Source organism: Aythya fuligula, chromosome 8, assembly GCF_009819795.1.
Source record: "Aythya fuligula isolate bAytFul2 chromosome 8, bAytFul2.pri, whole genome shotgun sequence".
In the NCBI taxonomy this organism is placed as follows: Eukaryota; Metazoa; Chordata; class Aves; order Anseriformes; family Anatidae; genus Aythya; species Aythya fuligula.
In genome coordinates this window covers 3844284-3864178 of record NC_045566.1, presented here as the reverse complement: position 1 = coordinate 3864178, position 19895 = coordinate 3844284, and the positions used below count along the sequence as shown (strand labels likewise).

Genomic DNA, 19895 nt, shown 5'->3' with positions numbered 1-19895 from the left:
GCAGTGGGGTGGCACCGAGCGATGGGTTTTTGGCGAGGGGGCTGGGGGCTGTGTGTGGCGCTCCAGCCTCATGCCCCATGGTCCCCACTGCACACACGGCCCTGACGTGAAACGTGCGGTCTCCGAGGGGACAGGGCCAGCAGCCCTCGGCAGCGACGCTGAGTGCCAACTGGCTGCGACCCAGGGTTTAGCAAAGGCAGCAATTTGTCCTGCTGCTGACCAGGGGAAAGGGGCTGGCTTTGGGAGGGTAAGGAGTGGGGAGAGAGGGGAGGAAAAAAAACTACAAGCAAAAGCAAAGCTTTGGAAGCAGAGACTGCCTAGAGAAGTTTTTGAAATGACTCGAGCAAGCCTTCTGAAATTGATAAGCGCTTGCCCTCTTGCTTTTTTAATATTCTCCTCTTCCTTAAGGCCGGTTCTGCACATGTGAATCACAGAGCCAGTGCCTTTCAAATGGGAGAAATAAATTAGTGTCACAGGAACCTCTCCCTTACTCTGTCCTCTTTCAGTTCAGTTCTGCTGGCTTCTATATTGCATTTGGCAGCAGTCACAGTGCTGACTTCCCAGCTAATGAAGACGTTTTACATTCAGGGAGGGCTGCATGAAATGAAAACCACATTTTCTTCACGACTGTTGATACAGGTTGCCCATCCTTTCTGTACACAAATTTAGCCTTCTGAGGAAAAGGTCACGGAGCCTTTTCAGCCTGTGGCCTTCGAAGGGTTACACGTCCATAAAAATGCCGCCGCCTCCTACTTGTCCCTCAAAGAAGTCCTCCACACCCTTTTTTAATGAGACTCTCTTGTTCCATTTTCTAGCATCCTTGGTTTGAAAAAGAAACAAACAGAGCTGTAATATCCCCTTCGCTGGCATTAATTTGACATTGTACGCTTTGTTTGCTTTGTTTTGTTTTTAAAAGGCGAGAAGTAAAATATTTCTGCTAGCAGGGCATATAAAAGATTGTTGCTTTTCTGACCTCCTTATTATATTAATAAAAGCTAGGAAGAATTCAGTAGTGGTGGGACATCATGTGCAGGCAGCCTCCAAAACCCAAAGCACTTACTTGCAGAACTAGTAAACCACAAAGCTTAAGATCTTGAAATGTAAATAGGAAGTTGGGGAGTTTACTTTAGAGCCAGCAGTGGTGAGTCTGTATAATGTTTATTTCTGCTTGCCTCCCAGCCTTTTCTAAAGCTTGGCGGAGATGAAAGGAAGGTTTTCTCAGTAAATGGGTTATTAAAAGTTTTTGTTATGACCAAGATTCCTTTGTTCCTGGTCTGACATAATTCAAAGCTCAGGTATGCGTTGGTGACTGGAAGAATGGGATGTTGCTATTTAGTGTGTACCTGCCAGAGAAATCCAAGTTTTCCATCCCATCACTTTGCAGGTAATCAACCTGTTCTTGGGAATGTAGCTGAAAGCAGTACGGTCCCTGTATTGTACGGACACTAGGTAATGCTTAGTAACATTTCCAGAAAACTGCAGTCAACTCTCCTTCCCTTTTGTGAACAGATCGTTCGAGTTCAAAGACTCAAAGAATAGATGTGGATAGAGTGAACGCTTTGAAAAATGTTCTGCTTGGAGACTATATGAAGACTGATATTCTACAGACATCTCCCTGACATCAGTGAAAATGCTTGCTTTGAAAATTCCAGCAGACACAGTGGTTTTCATACTGCGGTTAACTGCAAACTACCCCGTGTGACACACAGCCATATATTAGGGTATTTGATTTATAACACAAAGCCTTTCTGCAGTGTCTTCCCTTCGGTGGTCTCAGGGTTCTTGCAACAATGAATGAAAGGGGTAAGAGAGACAGAACTGTTATTCTGGTTTTATTAGGTGCAAGACTGAGGCACTTTGTAGTTTAGTAGATTTTTAATTGTTATGTCTTTACTTTTGCAAACTGCACCTATTCAGTGCTTTGGGACTGCAGGACGTCTGAGTGAGAAATTCTGCCATGTATGTTTGAGCATGCAAGACATTTCCCTGTTCTGAACTGACAGTGTTTACACACTCCAGACAATGCTATATTACACTATATGATAAATGCACAAACCAGAGATGTTTTCTTCCTTCCTCGGATTTTCTGATCTATTTGATGAAAGCACAATGGATGTAGAGGCTTATGTTGGGCTTCCTCCAGGTCTGACTGCTAATAGGGCTCATCACCTTTTCATCCCTACTTGTTCCATGCTTTTCCTTAGAAAGCATGAGCAAGAGACTGGAATTCATACCTACTTCTGTTGACACTGGTAAGATTTGTCTGGTCTAGCTGCCAGAAATACTCTGCTGCCTGACTTGGCCTCTCTGCTGAAAGTACTGTGGGATTGAAGGTTACCTGTTAGTAGATTTGGCTCTAGAGGCTAGCACCTTTTACCTTGAACTGTAATTCTTGTATATTTTAATAGGGGGTTTGTTTGCTCTGTTGGAGGAAGGAAGTCAGATTCTGGAATCTGCAGCAAGGAACATTACAACATTTTGTTGCTTCATTGATGTATAGATACCATAGGATTGTAGGGGATAGGATAAAACAACACTAATTCTGTTTCATTCTTTATATACTAGTATTCTTGTTTATGTTCACAGCAGTCCAGAAGCAGACCTCCTTTGTAACAAGATTTTCCTGCTTCCTTTTCTATGTTCTTCAAGTGATGATATCAGATTTGACAGGTACAACATCTTATTGATGCTGCCAGCTAACCAATTCTGATTCTTCCCCCCTTGACCAAGAAGAAGGTGTTAGCCTGAAGCCCACAGGTCTTGACCAAACCTGAGTGCCTTACTGGCATGCTCTGTTACTTGGAGAGCTGGAGAGGTGATTTCCTTCAGATTACAAGCATATAGCGTATTTATATATAATGAATGGTCTTTCCAGTTGACTTGTTTACCTTGTTTTTGTGAGCAAGCATGAACTTATTAAGCACTCTGCTTATTTGGTGTGTCTAGATCTCATGGTGAACCAAAAGGACAGGTGATGTCTTTCGCTCATACTAACCCTTTTCTCTTAAGAACTTAGCTGGACTGTAAAGGAATAAGTTTCAGATTAAATGAAAGATTATAAAGGATATCCTTGGTCATCTGTTAGGATGTCTCTGGGCCCTGAAACAATTAAATAGAGTTTTCAAGGAATACAATAATTGTATGAAAAGCAGCTTCGTTTTTTTCTGTTAGTTTTAAAATTTTGGAGGTAGCAGTACTTGCAGTGAGTAGCATGGAATTTTGTGCCAAAATCCCAAATATTGTTTAGCATCGTTGGTTTGCTTTATGATTCGGCCAGACTCTTTCCTTTCTGCAGTTTATCCACTTGCAGTGTGAGCATCAAACTGAAGTTGTGCAGAGAGAGATTTTGGTAATGAAATGTGTGTTATGTCACTGCCAGGTCTTAAGGACTCCCAGGGCCAACGTGGTGTAAGATATAACAGTATTTCTAGGTATCTTTTTACTTTTCTGAACAGCAACAATTTCCGCAGTCAGGCAACTTTTTCATCAGTATTTGGACAGTAAGCGTTCTAGTAGCATTTTTTTTTCCTTTTCTTCCTTTTTTCTCCCCTCTTCCCCCCTCCTTTTATTCAGCCTCTCGTGAAGCAGGAGTTATTCATCCAAGTTTCCTGCTGCTGCTCCAACTGTGTTGGGGTGAGGATCTTAGATGGGGCAAAGTTTATTAGGAAGAAAGTAAATCTCTTTTCATACAATCATTCTGGAAGCAAAATGAGGAGAAGCGTTAGCTGCTGCTTTTCTCCCAGTGTCAGCTGGGAATCACAGTTTATGCTGAGTTCATTGTTTATAACTGTGGGTGAAGGCCTGAGGTCCTCTCCCAGTGTTTATTCTGTCCTTGGGAGTTTGTCTCAGTAAGTAAAGGCTGAATAAACACCAAGTAAGGTTCTCAGGATTTACCCATTTAGCTGTTCAAATAAAAGCGTGTTTAAAATAGTGTGTGATGGCATAGCCCATGTAATGTAAATCTGCTTCCATTAACTCAGGGGTATTGCAGAAGAAGTTTTGTTTTACCTGTAAGTTTTATATTATTGTTGGTAGTGGCCTTCAGCAATATAGAAGGAATACTTACCTAATAGTGAAAAAGAAAAAAAAAAATCGCGAAAATGGACTGCATTGTGCAATAAATATGAAATATCTTAAGGTACATGGGAAGGGCATCCAGAGTAGGTAAATAAACCAGACCTCATTTTAAAAGATTTTTTTCCTTGATGTTTTGTATTAATTGCAGTAAGCACTGCATGTTTAGTAGAATAATTCACCCCCATAAATAATGAAGTAAGGAATGATACATCTGTGCAAGAAAACTTGAGCTACCTGCTCAATGCCACACCTGTGATTGGTTTCCCACTCTTCCCTTAATTTCTGTTACATCATCTACAAAGCTCCAAGTTCTTCAGGATTGTCACCATCTGATAGAATGAGCTGACCAAACTGGGCTATCGAGATTTGGACTACTTAGCATGCATGTTAGAGATGACAATGAAAATACTTTTCAAGAGAAGGCAAAGGTCTTATGGCACAGTCTATAGGAAAAGGTATGAAACAGGATAGCCCGTATCTGCCTGCAATTTGACAATTCTGCCATCAGCTCTTTGGGAAAAGGTCAGTGCTCAAAAACTCTCTTATGGAAAATCTGTGTTCGTATGCTGACCCGGCATGTCATGCTGCTATCCTCCAGCCACAGTGACAAGGAGTGGGCCTGCCTTGCACTACACCAAGACTTCTCAGTGGGTTTTTAAGTATTATTTGGAGGTGGAGTTGGTTTGTGAAGTTGTTCTTTTGTGAGTATCTGGCATGTGAGGTGCAGCAACCAGCAGTATTTGTGTGATAGCTGTTCCATGCGCACGTTTCCCGACCTTTCAGGTTGGGGTGAGCTCTTGCTAGTCTCATAAAACGAGCTAGTGCTGCAAATCTTATCTGTGGCATGTTTCTTTAGGAACCAGAACTGAAGCTGAAAGACTGTGAGCTGAAAGAATAGTGCTGAGACACTTCAAAAACTCCAATGTTCTTTCAAAGCCTTAAATTGATCTCCAAGTCAATGCTATAGTAAATTTATTTTATATAACCCTTATTTAAATTTATTATCTATAAACTCCATTTTTTGAATGGGGTTTTTAGTAAGAGATTCCTGGCTTTCAAGCAAAATATGCTCTGTCTGCAATTTCAGTCACTTTTGAAGATTTGATGTCTTGCGCTGCTTGGAAGTGCAAACAGAAACTTGCTTGAACCTTCACTCACTGGAGACTGGGAGGATATTCTGGGGAGAAATTATTGTATGCTTACCCTGTTCCTGTGGTCTTCGCTAAGCTATCTTTTACTGGCCACTGTTAACAACAGGTTAGTGGGCTACATGGATCTTTTGGTTCAACTTTTTCTGTTGTTACAACATTGGGTAGAGCTAGTTCATATTGTGATGAACTTTCAGGGATTTAATTTACCATAACAGCAAATTGTAGTGTTATAAAGTGAATATTTAAAATGGCCTGCAATTAGTTATCTGTGCTGAAAGATTTATAATCTTCACATAAACTGGCATTTTGTGACAGTGAGTATCTATCATTGGAAGAGAAGTAAAAATAAATGGGTGGTATAAATTTCCAGCTCATTTGAAGCCCTATATCCCCAGTGAGCTATTGTTATGAGAGGCATCGAAGTAACTGCTGTGAGTCATGGAGCAGCATTGCTTTAGAAGAGTACATAATAGCATTTCAGCACAGGACACAAGCAGAAGCTATCATGTAACCAGACAACCTTTCAGTCCATTTATCAAAACACTTCTAGTTCCCATTTCAAGGAAGGCGACATAGTAAATATGAGGGAAAAAAAAAAAAAGGAAAAAAGAAAAAAAAAAAAGAAAAGGTTAATCTGTATATCTGTATCCAGACATTTCATGAAGTAAAACAATAAAACAACTCAGTGCATTACTGGTAGTGTTTAAGTGCTTAGCAAAAAAAACTTCTGAATCCATCAGGGAAGTGTTTTTGTTTTGTTTTGTTTTGTTTTGTTTTTTTTTTCTTTCTGTTTTGGACCTTAAAAACAATTTAACAGATTAAAGATTTTATTTATTTATTTTCCTCTGATTTATATGAGAAACCTTGGAATTTGGAAAAAGAAAAGAATAATATACTACTGTGTGCCTGTTGTATACATACCCAAGCTGAAACATAAGATACTCTTAGTGTTAGTGGATACTGATAAAGGGCAGAATTAAATGTATATGAGCATTCAGGCCTGGAACAATCAGAATTCATCTAGTTTAAACGTTTTGTTTCGAAGCTGAACATACGGTTAGAGTCCCTGATAAGACATTAAAAGTTCTTGCATCTTTGATTTAGGGAGATGGAAATGGTGAACTGTGAATGAGCCTGGAATGATTGCCCATGAATTCATTCTTATTTAACTTCTTCCAGAGCCGAGTCTCTCAAGTTGTCCCAGGCTTGGCTCCAAGTTTGCTTCCTGGAATAAACACAGAAGGTTAACCTCACACATAAGGAATAAAAATATACAGGGGTGCAAATTTTCTGTTGAGGACAACAGCTTTGTTCTTGCGTGTCTGAGGCAACCCAATGCAGAGGCAGTTCTAGGCTAGGATGCTGTGCTCTGACTTCTCTCACAGCGTTCTCATTGTGATCTTGTGGAGACCTATCTCACAGATGATTCCAAATGCCCTGTTAACCTGGAACCATTCTCTCCTTGTAGTGCTACAGAAGCTGTTCAATCAGCTGGCTCCAGCCTCTCTCAGGGGTCAGTTCTCAGGTCCTGGGACAAGTGTCTCAACCAACAGCCAGTTCCCCGTAAAACTTCTGTGTACAAATAAAACAGCATCATTCTTCTACAAAGAAAACAGTTGCATCTAGCCCTCCAACACCTTTTTAGTTTATGATATCTTTTTAGATCAACTGTTGAATCACAGCCTCCACAGTCTGTTCTCAGGGATCCTTTTCTGCTTTCTTAGCCTTTTGCCTGTTGCTCAATTTCAAAGACAGATCTTGCTACCCTTATCGTGGGTTTGTGGGTTTCAGTTCTACCTGAATAGCATTTACAACTTGTCTCTTCATAACAGGAATCTCAGGATCTGACTTCCAAGGTGGTAGTGCTACCTAATCCCAAGCTGCCATCATCTTCCACCACATGTGAAGTTAGTGACCCTGAGTTTTGTAGGACCTCATGGGTACATCACCCACAGGAATGCACATGTGAGTCTGCTGATCACAGTGAGTCAGTAAAATCATCACAGAGCCACCAGGAGTCAGCTAGCAGAAATCTGCCAGCTCTCTGCAGATCTCATGGAAAGTTGAGAAGTAGATATAACAAAGTGCCAACAGGTGAGAAGAATTTGATACAGCTCTTCCAGCCTGTGCTTTGAAGAAGCCAACTACCTGACACTCAGGTCTTGTTACAGCTCCCATCTTTTGCAAACTGCTGGCAAATTTCGGTAAACAGTTGACACGGGACTGGAGGAGCACATTGTTCAGATGTGGTCCTCTCAGCTTCAGTTGCCAGAGTATTCTTGGGTAAGAGGAATATCAAGTGGCTAAGAGATCCGTTGCATCTCCTAACACCGCCTTGCATATTTTTTCCATGGTGCACCATTTGCTTTTAAATAGTGGGTTGGGGATCACAGTGTGCTTGTGATATCTCTATTTCTGTTCACAATGCCTTTATTATGGCATAGAGAGAAGGAAAATGGTTGCAGGCTGTCTCTGCTTTTATCACAAAGTACATGGGGGGACAGTCTCCTTACGTAGAGCTTGGAGAAGGATTTGTTTGAATGGGAAGGAGCTGCAAAGACAGTCCTGGTAGCCTTGTGAAAGTTCAGTAGCTAAGAATTGTACGTGTTTGGATTTCAGTCTTGTTTCTGAACTGGAGCACCCATTCTGTTTGTTCTGTCCTTGTACGGGGAAAATATGACTGGGGAGGTTTAATGCAGCCCTAAATGTAGTGAGCCAAGCTTAACTTTATTAAAACTGAGTTGCCTTGCTCTGATCAGGTAAGCAATATACAGTGAAAATAAGATGATGTATACTCACCCTATTGGGTTTAATCATGCTTGAAGATTTTTTTCTCTTTCTGTCTCTCATTTTACTAAATCTTCTCTTGGCTGAAAACTAGATTTATAAAAGCACGTTTTCTGGCAGAGAAATGATACTTTATCAACATTTCACCACTTTAAAAACATAATAAGACAAATGAAAAGCATTTTATTTCCAATATCATTTTATTCTTTTATTTTTTTTCCCTACTTCTATGTTTTTCCGTCTTTTATATATACTGTTTCAACCTTGAGTTTTGCAGTGGAAAGAGAAGTTGTCAAAAGTTTACAGCAGGAGAGGTAGGTATCATTCTTGCACTGTATTTCCCCCTCAGGAAAATGGTAGAATTTTATAATGTGAAAAATATTACTCTATTTAAAACAGATCTCAGTTGTCCAGGTTTCCTGGTTAATATTGGACAATTCTCTGAAGGGTGATATCATTGCAAGCTTCTTTTATAAGATTCATAGTTTAAAAAAAAAAAAAAAGAAAGAAAAAGAGAAATTATTTTAAAATCAGCATAGACAAAGCAATGGACTTTTTTGTAATCAAGTTATTAAGAGCATGGACATGTGAAGAAATTAACTGAATAATCTGTAGCCTGTATTTGCACGATGTTGGCGACTGCAGTAGCACTCCTGGCCCTGGTTTCCTCTGGAATGTGCAAGGTTGCTGGGATTTGTCCCGTGATACGCCGCAGAAAGATGATGAGTAGAGGTGGTTTTTGCCAGGCAACTGACCTCCTATTTTTGTCCATAATCATTTCTTCATGTGGCTCTACCCTAAGAGGTACTGATACCACACTTACCATTGGCTGAAAACTGATGCAGCATACCGAGAAAAACATGAAATACCCAGAGTCATCTCAGCTGAAGAGGCTGGATCTGGCTGGTATCTAAAATTGGGCTGCCCTGTAGAGAAGTCTGTTACTCTGTTAAGGAGTACAGTGAGTTACTTTAGCCCTGCAGCATCCTTTGTCAGAATGTTTTCTCAGAAACACAACTTCAGACTGGCTTCTGGTGGCAGACCTCCAGAAAAGCTGCTTATACAAGTGCAGCCCGTGACCTGTTACATTCCCAGCTCTTGGCAAGGGCCTGATCTCTTGAATTTGAAAAGGTAAAAGAAAATATAGCTGAATAAAACAACTGTAAATTAAATTTTGGGTAAGCAAGGGAAACAATTACTATCAGTTGTAAGTAACATTTTAGTTGATGTCTTTAACTGGTTTATGAACCAGGTTCCTCTGGTTGGGGAGGGACCCCAAACCCTGCCTTATAGTTTCTGCTGATGGATTAGTTTTAAACAGTAAATGTAGGAGTGTGTAGTCATCACCCTTGATTTAGGAGCATGTCTAATAAAGTTGTGTCCAGTTCTCAGCTTTTGAAGTGTGTGTGTGGAGGTTGTGTGAAGTTCTTACAGACAAAGCTCTGACTGCAGGAGCTGTCTTTAGGAACTCATTTATTCCCTACATTTTAGGAAATAAGGAACATGGGCAGACAAATTCCTTTCTTCTTTCTTACCTAACAATAATTTCCCACATTTGAAGAGGTGTCTCTTACCTGTATGGACATATGCTATAGGTACTCGTTACAGACACATGAAGGCTAGGGCTGACAGACTTCCTAGGGGTTGGTGCCCAAGTCTGGATTTGGATACCTAACCAACGGGCTTCACGTTCTGTGCTCCTGAGCCAGTAGTCAATAAGAAATGTGGCATTTTGAAAATCAGACTACTTATATAAGTGTCTAACTACAAGTGTGAGCCTAGATCTTCAAGCACTGTAAATTGGCATAGCTCTGTGGAAGTTGATGGTTAATATGCAGGTTTGAACAAGTTGAGGCTTTGGCTCCCAAGGCTAGAAGCCCAGGTCCAAACGACTTTCTCTTTGTACATAAAAATATAAGTTAAGTACAAGTTGAAATAACCAACATTATTGTGATTCAATGCATTCTTTTATTAAAAATTATAAGATTAAAAAAAATAAATAAATCAAATACCTTTCCTTATTTGGCCTTGAATAAAAATCTCACAGTGGAAATGTTTAACAATCTCAGTGGAGGTTTCCTCTAATTAATTCTTGATAGATATAGAGCCAGGTTGAGCAGTATATTATCCCATTGCATAAGTCACCTGAAATATTTTCAGAGATGAGGCAGTCAAGTTGCCGTAGGAATGTTTTGTTTTTTTCACTGGGTGTTAATCACATACCTTGTTTGGTGTGTAGTGTGTAGATCAGTCAGTGTTCTGAGGAAAATTCAGAAAATCAGAACTATTTCTGTGTGCCTGTCATTCAAATTCTGCTGCTTTTCTTGTATGGGTTGCTATTTTGAGTAATAGCTCACAGTAGTCTCTATAAATGTATCTGCTTCTCCTACTCTAGGTTGTACTGTAAGTTTATTTGGCAAATAACTAAAGCAGGGATTGAACTGGAGTTCCAGCTGCAAATTGTCATTAGAAAATTCAGATCCCAGTCTGCATTTTCAGGCAAACTTCCTGTATATTTCTGATTCTGGTCATTTTTACTTAATGCAGGGTTGTGTTTGGTTTGATTTTATGAAACAAATTTGTGATTTTTAGTAAGCATCCAGGTTACTTTGATAAACCCATGACATAGCCTTGGCAACTAATGATGGTGTCTATGTTCATCAAGGCATTTACGCAAGTGATTTCATGATATAAGCCAAAATACTTAAATCGTCAGTAAACAAATTCCCAAGATTGTCTGTGGTTGGATGTGTTCAGGCAGAATCCTTAAGTCCGTGTTCCGTGTGCATGTGGTCTCCGCTCAAGTAACTTCCATGCTTTCAGTGGGTTAAAGTTAGCTCTGTGCAAAAATGGTTGTGGCATAGTCTTAATGTCATTGTAGAGCAACTCCATCCCTGTGGGCAGCCCATGGAATGCCAACCTGTCACAGGGAAGAGAGCTATGGGACGTGCCACCACAAGCTATAAAGCTACATAGCAGAACGCTGATTGCCAGAGGATTTAAGCTTGAAATATAATTAAATAAATTACTGGTGCTATATGACATATAGGAATCGGAATATCAATAAATTTTAATTGTCCTGAAACACATCTTTTGTGTTTCAAGATCTTATTTTCTTAAATTTATTTTATAATCAAGCCAAAGATTGAATGCTGTTCTGTGTTTAATTACTGCTCATAATATGTATCATAGATTATCCCGAGTTGGAAAGGACCCCCAAGGATCATCGAGTCCAACTCCTGGCTCCACACAGGTCTACCCAAAAATTCAGACCATATGACTATGTTTTAAGAGGTTGGCTGAACTCATTGCAATCTCAACCAAGAGAATTGCCCCCAGGGTGATGGGGAAACCTAGTTTTAAACCCATTTAGTGCTTGAGAAATAATGCCAGGGTGGCAATTGTAGAGTAGGCATCACTATTCTGAAAATACAGCTGTACACCCCAACTCTACCCAGTTAATATATGTCTCCAGAAAGTGCTGTTATTAAATCATACATTCAGTAGCTATTAATATGACCTGACTTTGAACCAGAAGCCTAGAAATGAAACATTCTTGGGTTTCCCTTTGAATTCTCTCTCTCTCTCTCTCTCTTTTTTTTTTTTTTTTTTTTTTTTTAATACGAATCTCTTTCATTCTTTGTCAGAGAGTTGTGGTGAAATAGCTATATAAGACCCATCTGTCAACAGAAGCAAAATGATACAGATTTCTTAATACAGGATTTTGTGCATCAGTGTAAACCCCCTGAATTGAATGAATATCAGTATTCTCAACCCACAGGCAGTCAGAAAGTTTGAAAGTTAAACATCTGCAAAGAAGTTAATGAAAGTATTTGACTTGTCAGTGATCAAAGTCCAGACATGCAAAGAGTATTTACTGGTTGGTGACTGATACAGTGCTATTCCTTGTACTCGCTTCGATTGTTATTTTCTTTCATACCTATCTTAGCATAACAAAAGCAGCTGTTATTCTGAATTTGTGGCTATAGAAGTTGATAATTGAAATGATTTTCTAACAAATTTTCTGACCTAGCTTCTCACTAGCAAACGGTTACATTAAAGTAATTGTGACGGCAGAATGAAGGCTTAATTTTGCTTTTGTGTAGGTGAGTGTAAATCAAGAATAGTTCCACATAAATTTGATTTTATCTCTGTCATAATGCAAGTAAATAGAGAAGCTGATATGGATACTAGAATGTTGACAGGTATCAGAGGCCCAATGGCCTTTTTTAGGAAAAAGAAAAGAAAATGGAAGATGTGTATTATATAGCAGCGTACCCTGTTAATATAAAGGTTTACTTTTCAGGTAATAGCCACGTTCTCCAATAGCAGTGTTTTACAGAATTTAACAAGAGCAGAAGGTGTCATCTAAGGAAGAAAATTGTTCGAATTCATGCCCTCTCCAGCACGGCCTGTTTTATTTTATCTTGTCTCTGATTACCGTTAACATTTACACAGAACTGAGGAGGAAACACAAGCATGTGCCTGAACGTTATGGCTAGTCTAGCAAAACAAAGCTAAGTAAAACAAATCTCACATTGCAACTCGCTCACTTTATGGAATGGCTGTGTGCCTAGGTGATTCTCCTCTCTGAAGGTCTGCGTACTGTTCCCCTCCTTGTCCCGCATGACGGTGCAGAAAGCTGAACTTAGCTTGGATTAAATGCATGGACTCCTTTGATTCCCTTACATGAGCTGTAAGTTAGCCTATAAATAGAAAGAACAAGCTTGTTTTGACATAAATTTTTACAATAGAAGTGGATTTTTTCTGTTTTTTGGTGTGTGTATGTTTGTTTTTTTTTTAGCCCTTCCCATTTGCCTCTCCCAAAACTAAATTAAATATATTACAGCTCTCATGTTAGTGACATTTAAACAGGTTCTTTCATACTTTAGCTTATTCCTATATAGCCATTATATATTTTAAAGACATTTTTCATTTCTGTGGGCTGCCAGATGTGCTGGTGATACCTTCTGATCTTAGATAGTTTGACATTGATTTTCTTAGCACACGCCAGGGTAGAAATCTGGTCTGTAACTCATCCAAATGATCTATTCATAACAAAAAGTGCCTTCTGGCAGTTGCACCACAGCTGAATACTGTTAAACTGAATTCATCATTTCATTTGTTTCTGATTGCTCTATATGTTTACATATCTTACATATTAGTATGATCTTTTGTAGAGCACACACTGAGGTTAAATCCTCCCAGATAGAACCTTTTCCTCCTTCTTTTCCCTTTCAGATGTTGAACTTCTCTTTTTCCATTTAAATGAACAGAAATCTTGGAACTGTTTTAATGCTCGTCTCAACAGAAATGAAGGGCTAAGCGAGTAGGAATGCACATGTTGGGGAGATGAGGAAAGGTGATCTCTTCCTGCACAAAAGAATTCTTCCCTATCCACAGCTCGAATAATCGTGAGGAATTGCTTGTCAGGGAGTATAACACTTCTGTAAGTAAGCATTGTTACAGATGGGGCAATAGTCCCTGTGTGAATATTTTCAAATGAAATATTTATAGATGCTGCTTATGACTCAAAATGTGAATAGGTTCAAATGCTTCTCATCTCCCATCTTCAGATGCCTGCTGCAATAATTGTGCAGAGTGCATTCTGACATCTAGCAGAGGGCAAATGACTTTACCCTCCCTGTGTTCCAGTTTCTCTATATGTAAAAAATAATAAACGTTAATATGCCTCACAATAAGAGTGTGTTACAGGATGGGTTTAAGTTAAATAGAAGGAAGAAAATCTGAGGCTCCTTTTGAATACAAATTTTTACTTTCAAAGAAGGATGTCATCTCTTATTTGCTTTAAAAATAAAAATCAATTGCCCATAAATCTAAAACAGATGTTGTTTTTCTACTAAAAAGATTAAGGATTTTCTTAAGCTCATTAAAGGAAAAAAATGACACCACATTGATCCATCTATATCATCATAAGAATGTCTGAAGGCAGTAGAAAACTATGAAAAGGACATGGTGTTAGTGGAATAAAAATAACCGAGTCTGGCAAACTGGGCAAACCTAAAACTTTGGGTTCTGCGGCAAACTTTGCACAATTTCTCCAACCTTACGCTTATGTCTGGTCATGTGTTTTAGTGGGATTCAGTGGTATGTATACTCAAATAGAATTTAGACTTGTTATTATGAAAATACGAATGCCAGCTGCTACATGGCTTGAAAAACCTAAGTGTCATCCAAATTATTTCAAGGAGGGGAAATGGAAACCGTTTGCTATCTCTTGCGCATGTGTTTGCAGAAGAATGTTCACCCTATTGCTTTTCAAAGAGGTTGTGCCTGGTTTTGGGAGTCTGTTACTTCCCAATTTTCTCACCATGCACATCAAAAACCAGAATTAAGATACCTGCCATGGTGTCTGCAAAATGTGGATTAAACTTTTTAAGTGAAAGGAGGAAATAGGGAATTTAATGATGCCACATACAGTACTAATAAATCTGAGCATGACAGCCAATGTTCTTTATTTTGGTTGGGAGTTCTTAGAGATGAAAAAAAAATGATTACCTAGTATCCCACTAGCAACGTCCATCAAATACAGAGCTCGTTTGCTCTGCATACGTGTTGAAAGTTTGCTGGAACGTGTACAAATGGTACTTCAGTAGGAAGATGATAGGAAAGGCTCAGTGTAATTTGCAAAGAGCCTGCATGGAAATAACCATACTGGCAAATTCCTGTGAGTCCCCAAAATACCAGGACAGTGCCGGGTCCAGGGGCACTTTGGTCCTTTAATCAGTATAACCTTTTACTGTTATCGGACACAGAACAATTTGGTAAATTGTGGAGCAATGACAGAAGAAAGATTTTTTTTTAAGTGTACCATCCTTATTAAGCCTTCTTATGTGTTCATAAAGCATCTTTGTACCTTTAATATCCATAGAATATTTGGTCTTTTCACACTATGCAGCAGTTGAATTTTAAGCCTGATACATCCGGTGGAGCTAGATTCACAAATCACAGTAGATTATAGAGTACTGCAAAGTTTACTGGATCAAAAATACTTTGAGAGGACACTTCAAAAAAGCAAGCCCCTTCTGCCCTAAAAGTTATTCCCTACCTATAGAGAGATGGGTTGTGTCCATGGCCATAGGAGGGCAACGAGACAGGATGCTCGGGTCCTCAGCACACTTCCAACACCGGTTCAGAGCAGACAGCAATCAGCAATTTTGACCTTATGCAATGTTCTCAGTAAGGTCAGTGATGTGGAATTGGTTTAAAAATCAGCTTATTTTAGGATTTTAAATTTTAGAAACATTTAGTGAATAATTTCTGTTGCACTTCATTTTGTTATTGAAATTGTAAGAGAAGGCTTGCCCAATAGAGGTGTTGAAAACTCCAAGCTGTATTAATTTGTAGTTTTAAGAGAAAACAAAACAAAACCAAATGTCTTTGCAATGTTTTTGACGTAGCTTTGTCCACTTGGAGTCATAAATGCCTTTTTAAATTCAGTGCAGCTATTCTTGCTCTTTAATGGGTTTAGTCAGCCAAAACGTTACGCAGACACACAGCCACATGTGCACGCATACATCTGTAGCGAAAGTAAGACAGGGTACCAGAGCTGATAGGGGAGAATTGGGCAAGATTCTCCTATTTGCTAGACACATTCCAGAGAAAAATCAGGATGGCTTGAAATTTTAAGGATACGTTTTGAGAAACCGGTTCTCATTGCTTTGTTCTTCTACTTTAACATCATGACAAGAATCAGCTGTAATGCAATTTGGTGGCTGGAGAAGACTATTGTTTGTGCAGAAACCTCCCTGCTGCTGGTATATTTACTAAACATGTGGGATGCACAAATGCCAGTAAACTGCATCTTAGCACATATTCCCCAGTTGCTAGCAAAAACTGTCTTTAAAGTTCGGCCCATTTAAATGTAAGGAGAATGTGCATTGAGTTTAACAGAAACAGGGCTGAATTTTTATTTACTGCTCCTTAAATATTTTGACATGAAATTCTTGCCTTATTAAAATTAACAGCAAACCTCAAGCATCCTTTAAGAAGTCTAGAATTTTGCTAAAGAAGACAAAGGTTTAAATATATAAAAAAAGCATTGTTCTGTTCGTATAATCATAGAATAGTTTGGGTTGGAAGGAACCTTAAATATCTAGTTCCAACCCCTGCCATGGGCAGGGAGGCCACCCCATAGATCAGGCTGGCCAGGGGCCCATCCAGCCTGGCCTTAAACACCTCCAGGGATGGGGCATCCACAGCTTCTCTGGACAACCTGTTCCAGAGCCTTAGTACCCTTATAGTGAAGAATTTTCTTCTGCCAGTCTGACCTCAGGTCTGGGATTGCCCTGACCCAAGTGCAGCACCTTGCACTTGGACTTGTTGAACCTCCTGCAGTTCACATGGTTTCTTTCTGGACTGGAATGTAAGTCTAGAAAATCTGTCTAGTCTTTTGAAAGTGGAACGGGTTTAGCAGGGGAAGGAAAGCGCCTTTCAACCTTACAAACAGCTAATAGATATCTTCTGAAGTAGAGAGAGGAAATGAAGTAGTGTCTCCCACATCCTGAGCAATGTAGCTACTGAAGGGTTGTATAGGAAGAAGCCATCTCTGTATGTGGGGATAGCACATCAGTTCCTGAAGGGGAGTGCTTCGATACCTGCCTTAACGAAAGGGCTCACAGATATGAAGGAACATTTCATGTAATGCTAAGCCTAAGCATCAGAATCTAAAGCTGACCCAGGCAAGTATTTCCTGTTGGCTAGGACAAGCAAATCCCCTTTCATCCAGGCCAGTTTTTCAGTTTCCACCCAAGGCACCTGCCTGGGAGCTGGCAGCTCGTGGGGGAACCTCTCTGTGTGCTGGATCCCCCCTTGAGTCTCATCTCTGAAAGCATACAGGAGGAGCGCTCTGTAAACACTGGTTACTGATAATGTTAGCTGTGTTTTCTGATGACTGTCTAACACAGGCTGTTTTACCCAAATGTTCGTTTTAGCTAAGGTGTTTTTCTGGAGAAGCAAGGCATTTGCTCTCTCCATGTAAAATACAGCTCCTATTCCTGAAAGTTTCTTCTTTGGCTTGTTGTGTAAATGGGTGTGAGTGGGAGAAATAGGAGTTGTGCAATCAGTAGCTGCAGCTGTGTTGTCTAAAAATGATGCCAATGATGACATATTTCTCTATATTCTCCGTAGAGTAAATCTTTACTTATACATTTCCACTCATATTGGTAACTTCAGAGCAGAAGCAAAAACTGTTTTCAGTATTGGACTTGGACAGGTAGTTTGGGTCACTAAAGCTATTTCTTACTTTTCCAGGTCAGTGAAACACCCATTTTTGTGCCTGGTGTTTGGGGACCTTATTTCTCTGCTATGGTACCTGGACTGTGGTTGAACGAAGGAGGTCAGAGTGCTACAGGAAAACTGGTAAGTGCATAGAGACACAGACCCCAAGATGGGAGCTAACTGTCATCATTTGGGATAGCTTCACTGCCAATTAAGCCAGAGCTTTGCCCAAAACATCTTTACAAGATCATAGGAAAACCCATGCTACTGAAAGCAGTAAACAATAAGGTGATTGCTCTGTCCTTACAGACTGTTCATTTTCATACTAGTAGGGAATTATATATGGGGCAGACCACTAGGGCATGTCTTCCTTTTATGATGATTGTGATGACTTTTTTATATAATTTTAGAGGCAAATAGGCATTCATTCTCTATATTAGCAGGAGGCTGAGATAGACTTCGAGATAAAGAAAATTACACATTTTGTTATATAGAACATTTGTACTCATTCATTGATGAGTGTAAATGAAAGATGTATTGTATGGACAGAGTAGTAATATATTGACATGCTATCCTATCTATATCTGTTCTATCCCTTGAGTACAAAGAGTCTGAGTGTATTAGGTTAATTTAATTTATCAATAAAAATAAAATTAAAAAAAAAACAACATAGTGGATCCTGTAAAAGTGAATTGTCTTATCTCCAGGGAGGCACTCAATACTAAAACACTAATGTCAAATTTAAAGAAAGTCTAGCTGTGTAAAACAGTATTTAGGTTAAATGTTGGCTGCTTGAGTCCTAAAGTGTCAGCAAGAATTCGATGCCTGCTCAACCCCAAAAGCTTCTAAAGCTCTCCATGTGGCTCCCTGCTCGCTCAATGCTGACCAGCCCTGAGCAGCAAGGTGCCAGGATCCTGTTGAGAAACTACAGGAAGCAGGGCCCAGTCCTGCGGGTGTTCTCTGTAAGCTCATGAAACATACAGGTGGGTTTGGCCTTTCACAAATTGCAGGCATAATTGCTGTCTTACTCAGACCGAACACCGCCTACCTCTTAAAAAGCCTCGTGATGCGAGTACCTGTCCAGGAAGTAGCGGAGTCGGGCATCACTGCATTTACGCATTCCATATGAAACAATCACTGAACAAGGAACAAAAATAATCCTGGATCAGGAAGCTCAGACACACCCTAAGCAGTGAGCTATGACTTGGTGTTCCCTCCCGTGTGCGGTCCTTGGCCACGTGAGTCTTAAATTCCTGTCTGCACAGTGTCACACCTTCAGGGGGAGAGTCAGCCCTCTTCCTCCCCTCCAGCCTCCGATCCTCATCCCAGCACCTGCCTACCCTTAGCCTCGTGGCTACAGCACTCTCTCAGTAGGTAGGATGTGTATGTGTTAAATTTTTCAGATTGAGTTGGGGCTAGAGCCGAGGTGTCCCATTTTACAGGTTACTGCTACAACCAGAAGTAAAATTTAGTTACTGCTCACGACAAACCACTTCAAAAGGAAAACAAAATCTTGTGCATTACTTTGTAGGAACACTTTGAGAGATGTCTCTATGTATTTAACCCAAAGTGGGTGGAGACATTAAACTAAGCTCTAGAGAGGATATAGCAAGTCAGTGTTCTCTGTTAGCTGGCGTATGGTTGTTCCCCACTGAAAATGTACTTTGAGCTTTATGTTAGGGCATTTCAAAAATTTTCAGCAATTATTGGATTCCATTCTAGTACCGGAGAACAAGGTGCTCCTGAGTCATTTAAGAAATTGCTGGAAAAATGTATATTCTTGTTAGGATGCATAGAAGAAGTCAACTGTAGTAATATTATATTAGGTATATTAGGGAAGCTATCTTACTGAAACATTCTTAGAATCTTTCATGTGGTTTTGTTGAGGTTGTATGTGCAGCAAACACATGGGGAGCCACAGGAAGAAATAGTCTGTGCACACTATCATGGAGGATAGACCACATTCAGCATCACTGCAATTTTAAAGCTATAGTCTTTGTAAGCTTCTGCTTTCTCAAGCTTTTACCATCTGGACATGTTTTGGGATTCTTTTCACTGCTTGGCCTATGCCCAAAGGTGAATTATTTTAGAGCTATCTGTTGAATTTAAAATGCTTCCCTTTAAAAATCTGTAATTATTTTTTATTGATATAGCTATGAAAAAGTCTGCTGGATTTTGAACATTGGTTCACATAGAGTCCAAATGAAGAACTGAAAACTCTGATTGCTTTAAAAAAGTTTGTGTATTGATTAGTTGGATTTTTGCACTGGACTTTCAGAATTTACAGAAAGAAAGATATTGCATAACAGAGACGAAGGATGTCATGATATCATTACAAACTGTAAAATAAAGAATAGCAGAAAAGAGTTTCTGTATGCAACCCTCATGTGGCCATGTCTTGAATTCAGGGCATTTAAATATCTAACTTTATAACTACTGTAACATTTTTGTGTAAAGTTTTTTCATAGCACATACATACATATGATACTTATTTATAGATTTGTTTCTGAATTTATGAGCTGCTCCTGTGTTCTATGGAGATTATTCAATATTGCAAATATCAGGCCAAAGCTTTGTTTCTAATGCATGTGCATGTTTGAGTTTTGTCTTTGATGTAAATCTCAGAAGGAACAGGCATAC

General features: G+C 39.5%; 1 protein-coding gene across 3 annotated transcripts in view; it reads left to right on the top strand.

The window, feature by feature from the left end:
* The window catches only part of FGGY (FGGY carbohydrate kinase domain containing), a 138182-nt gene that overhangs the window by 74357 nt on the left and 43930 nt on the right, over positions 1-19895 (top strand). For all 3 annotated transcript variants that reach the window (XM_032192722.1, XM_032192723.1, XM_032192724.1), the window contains one exon: positions 17289-17396. In XM_032192722.1, coding sequence (XP_032048613.1) covers positions 17289-17396 — 108 coding nt within the window. The remainder of the gene's footprint in view (positions 1-17288; positions 17397-19895) is intronic.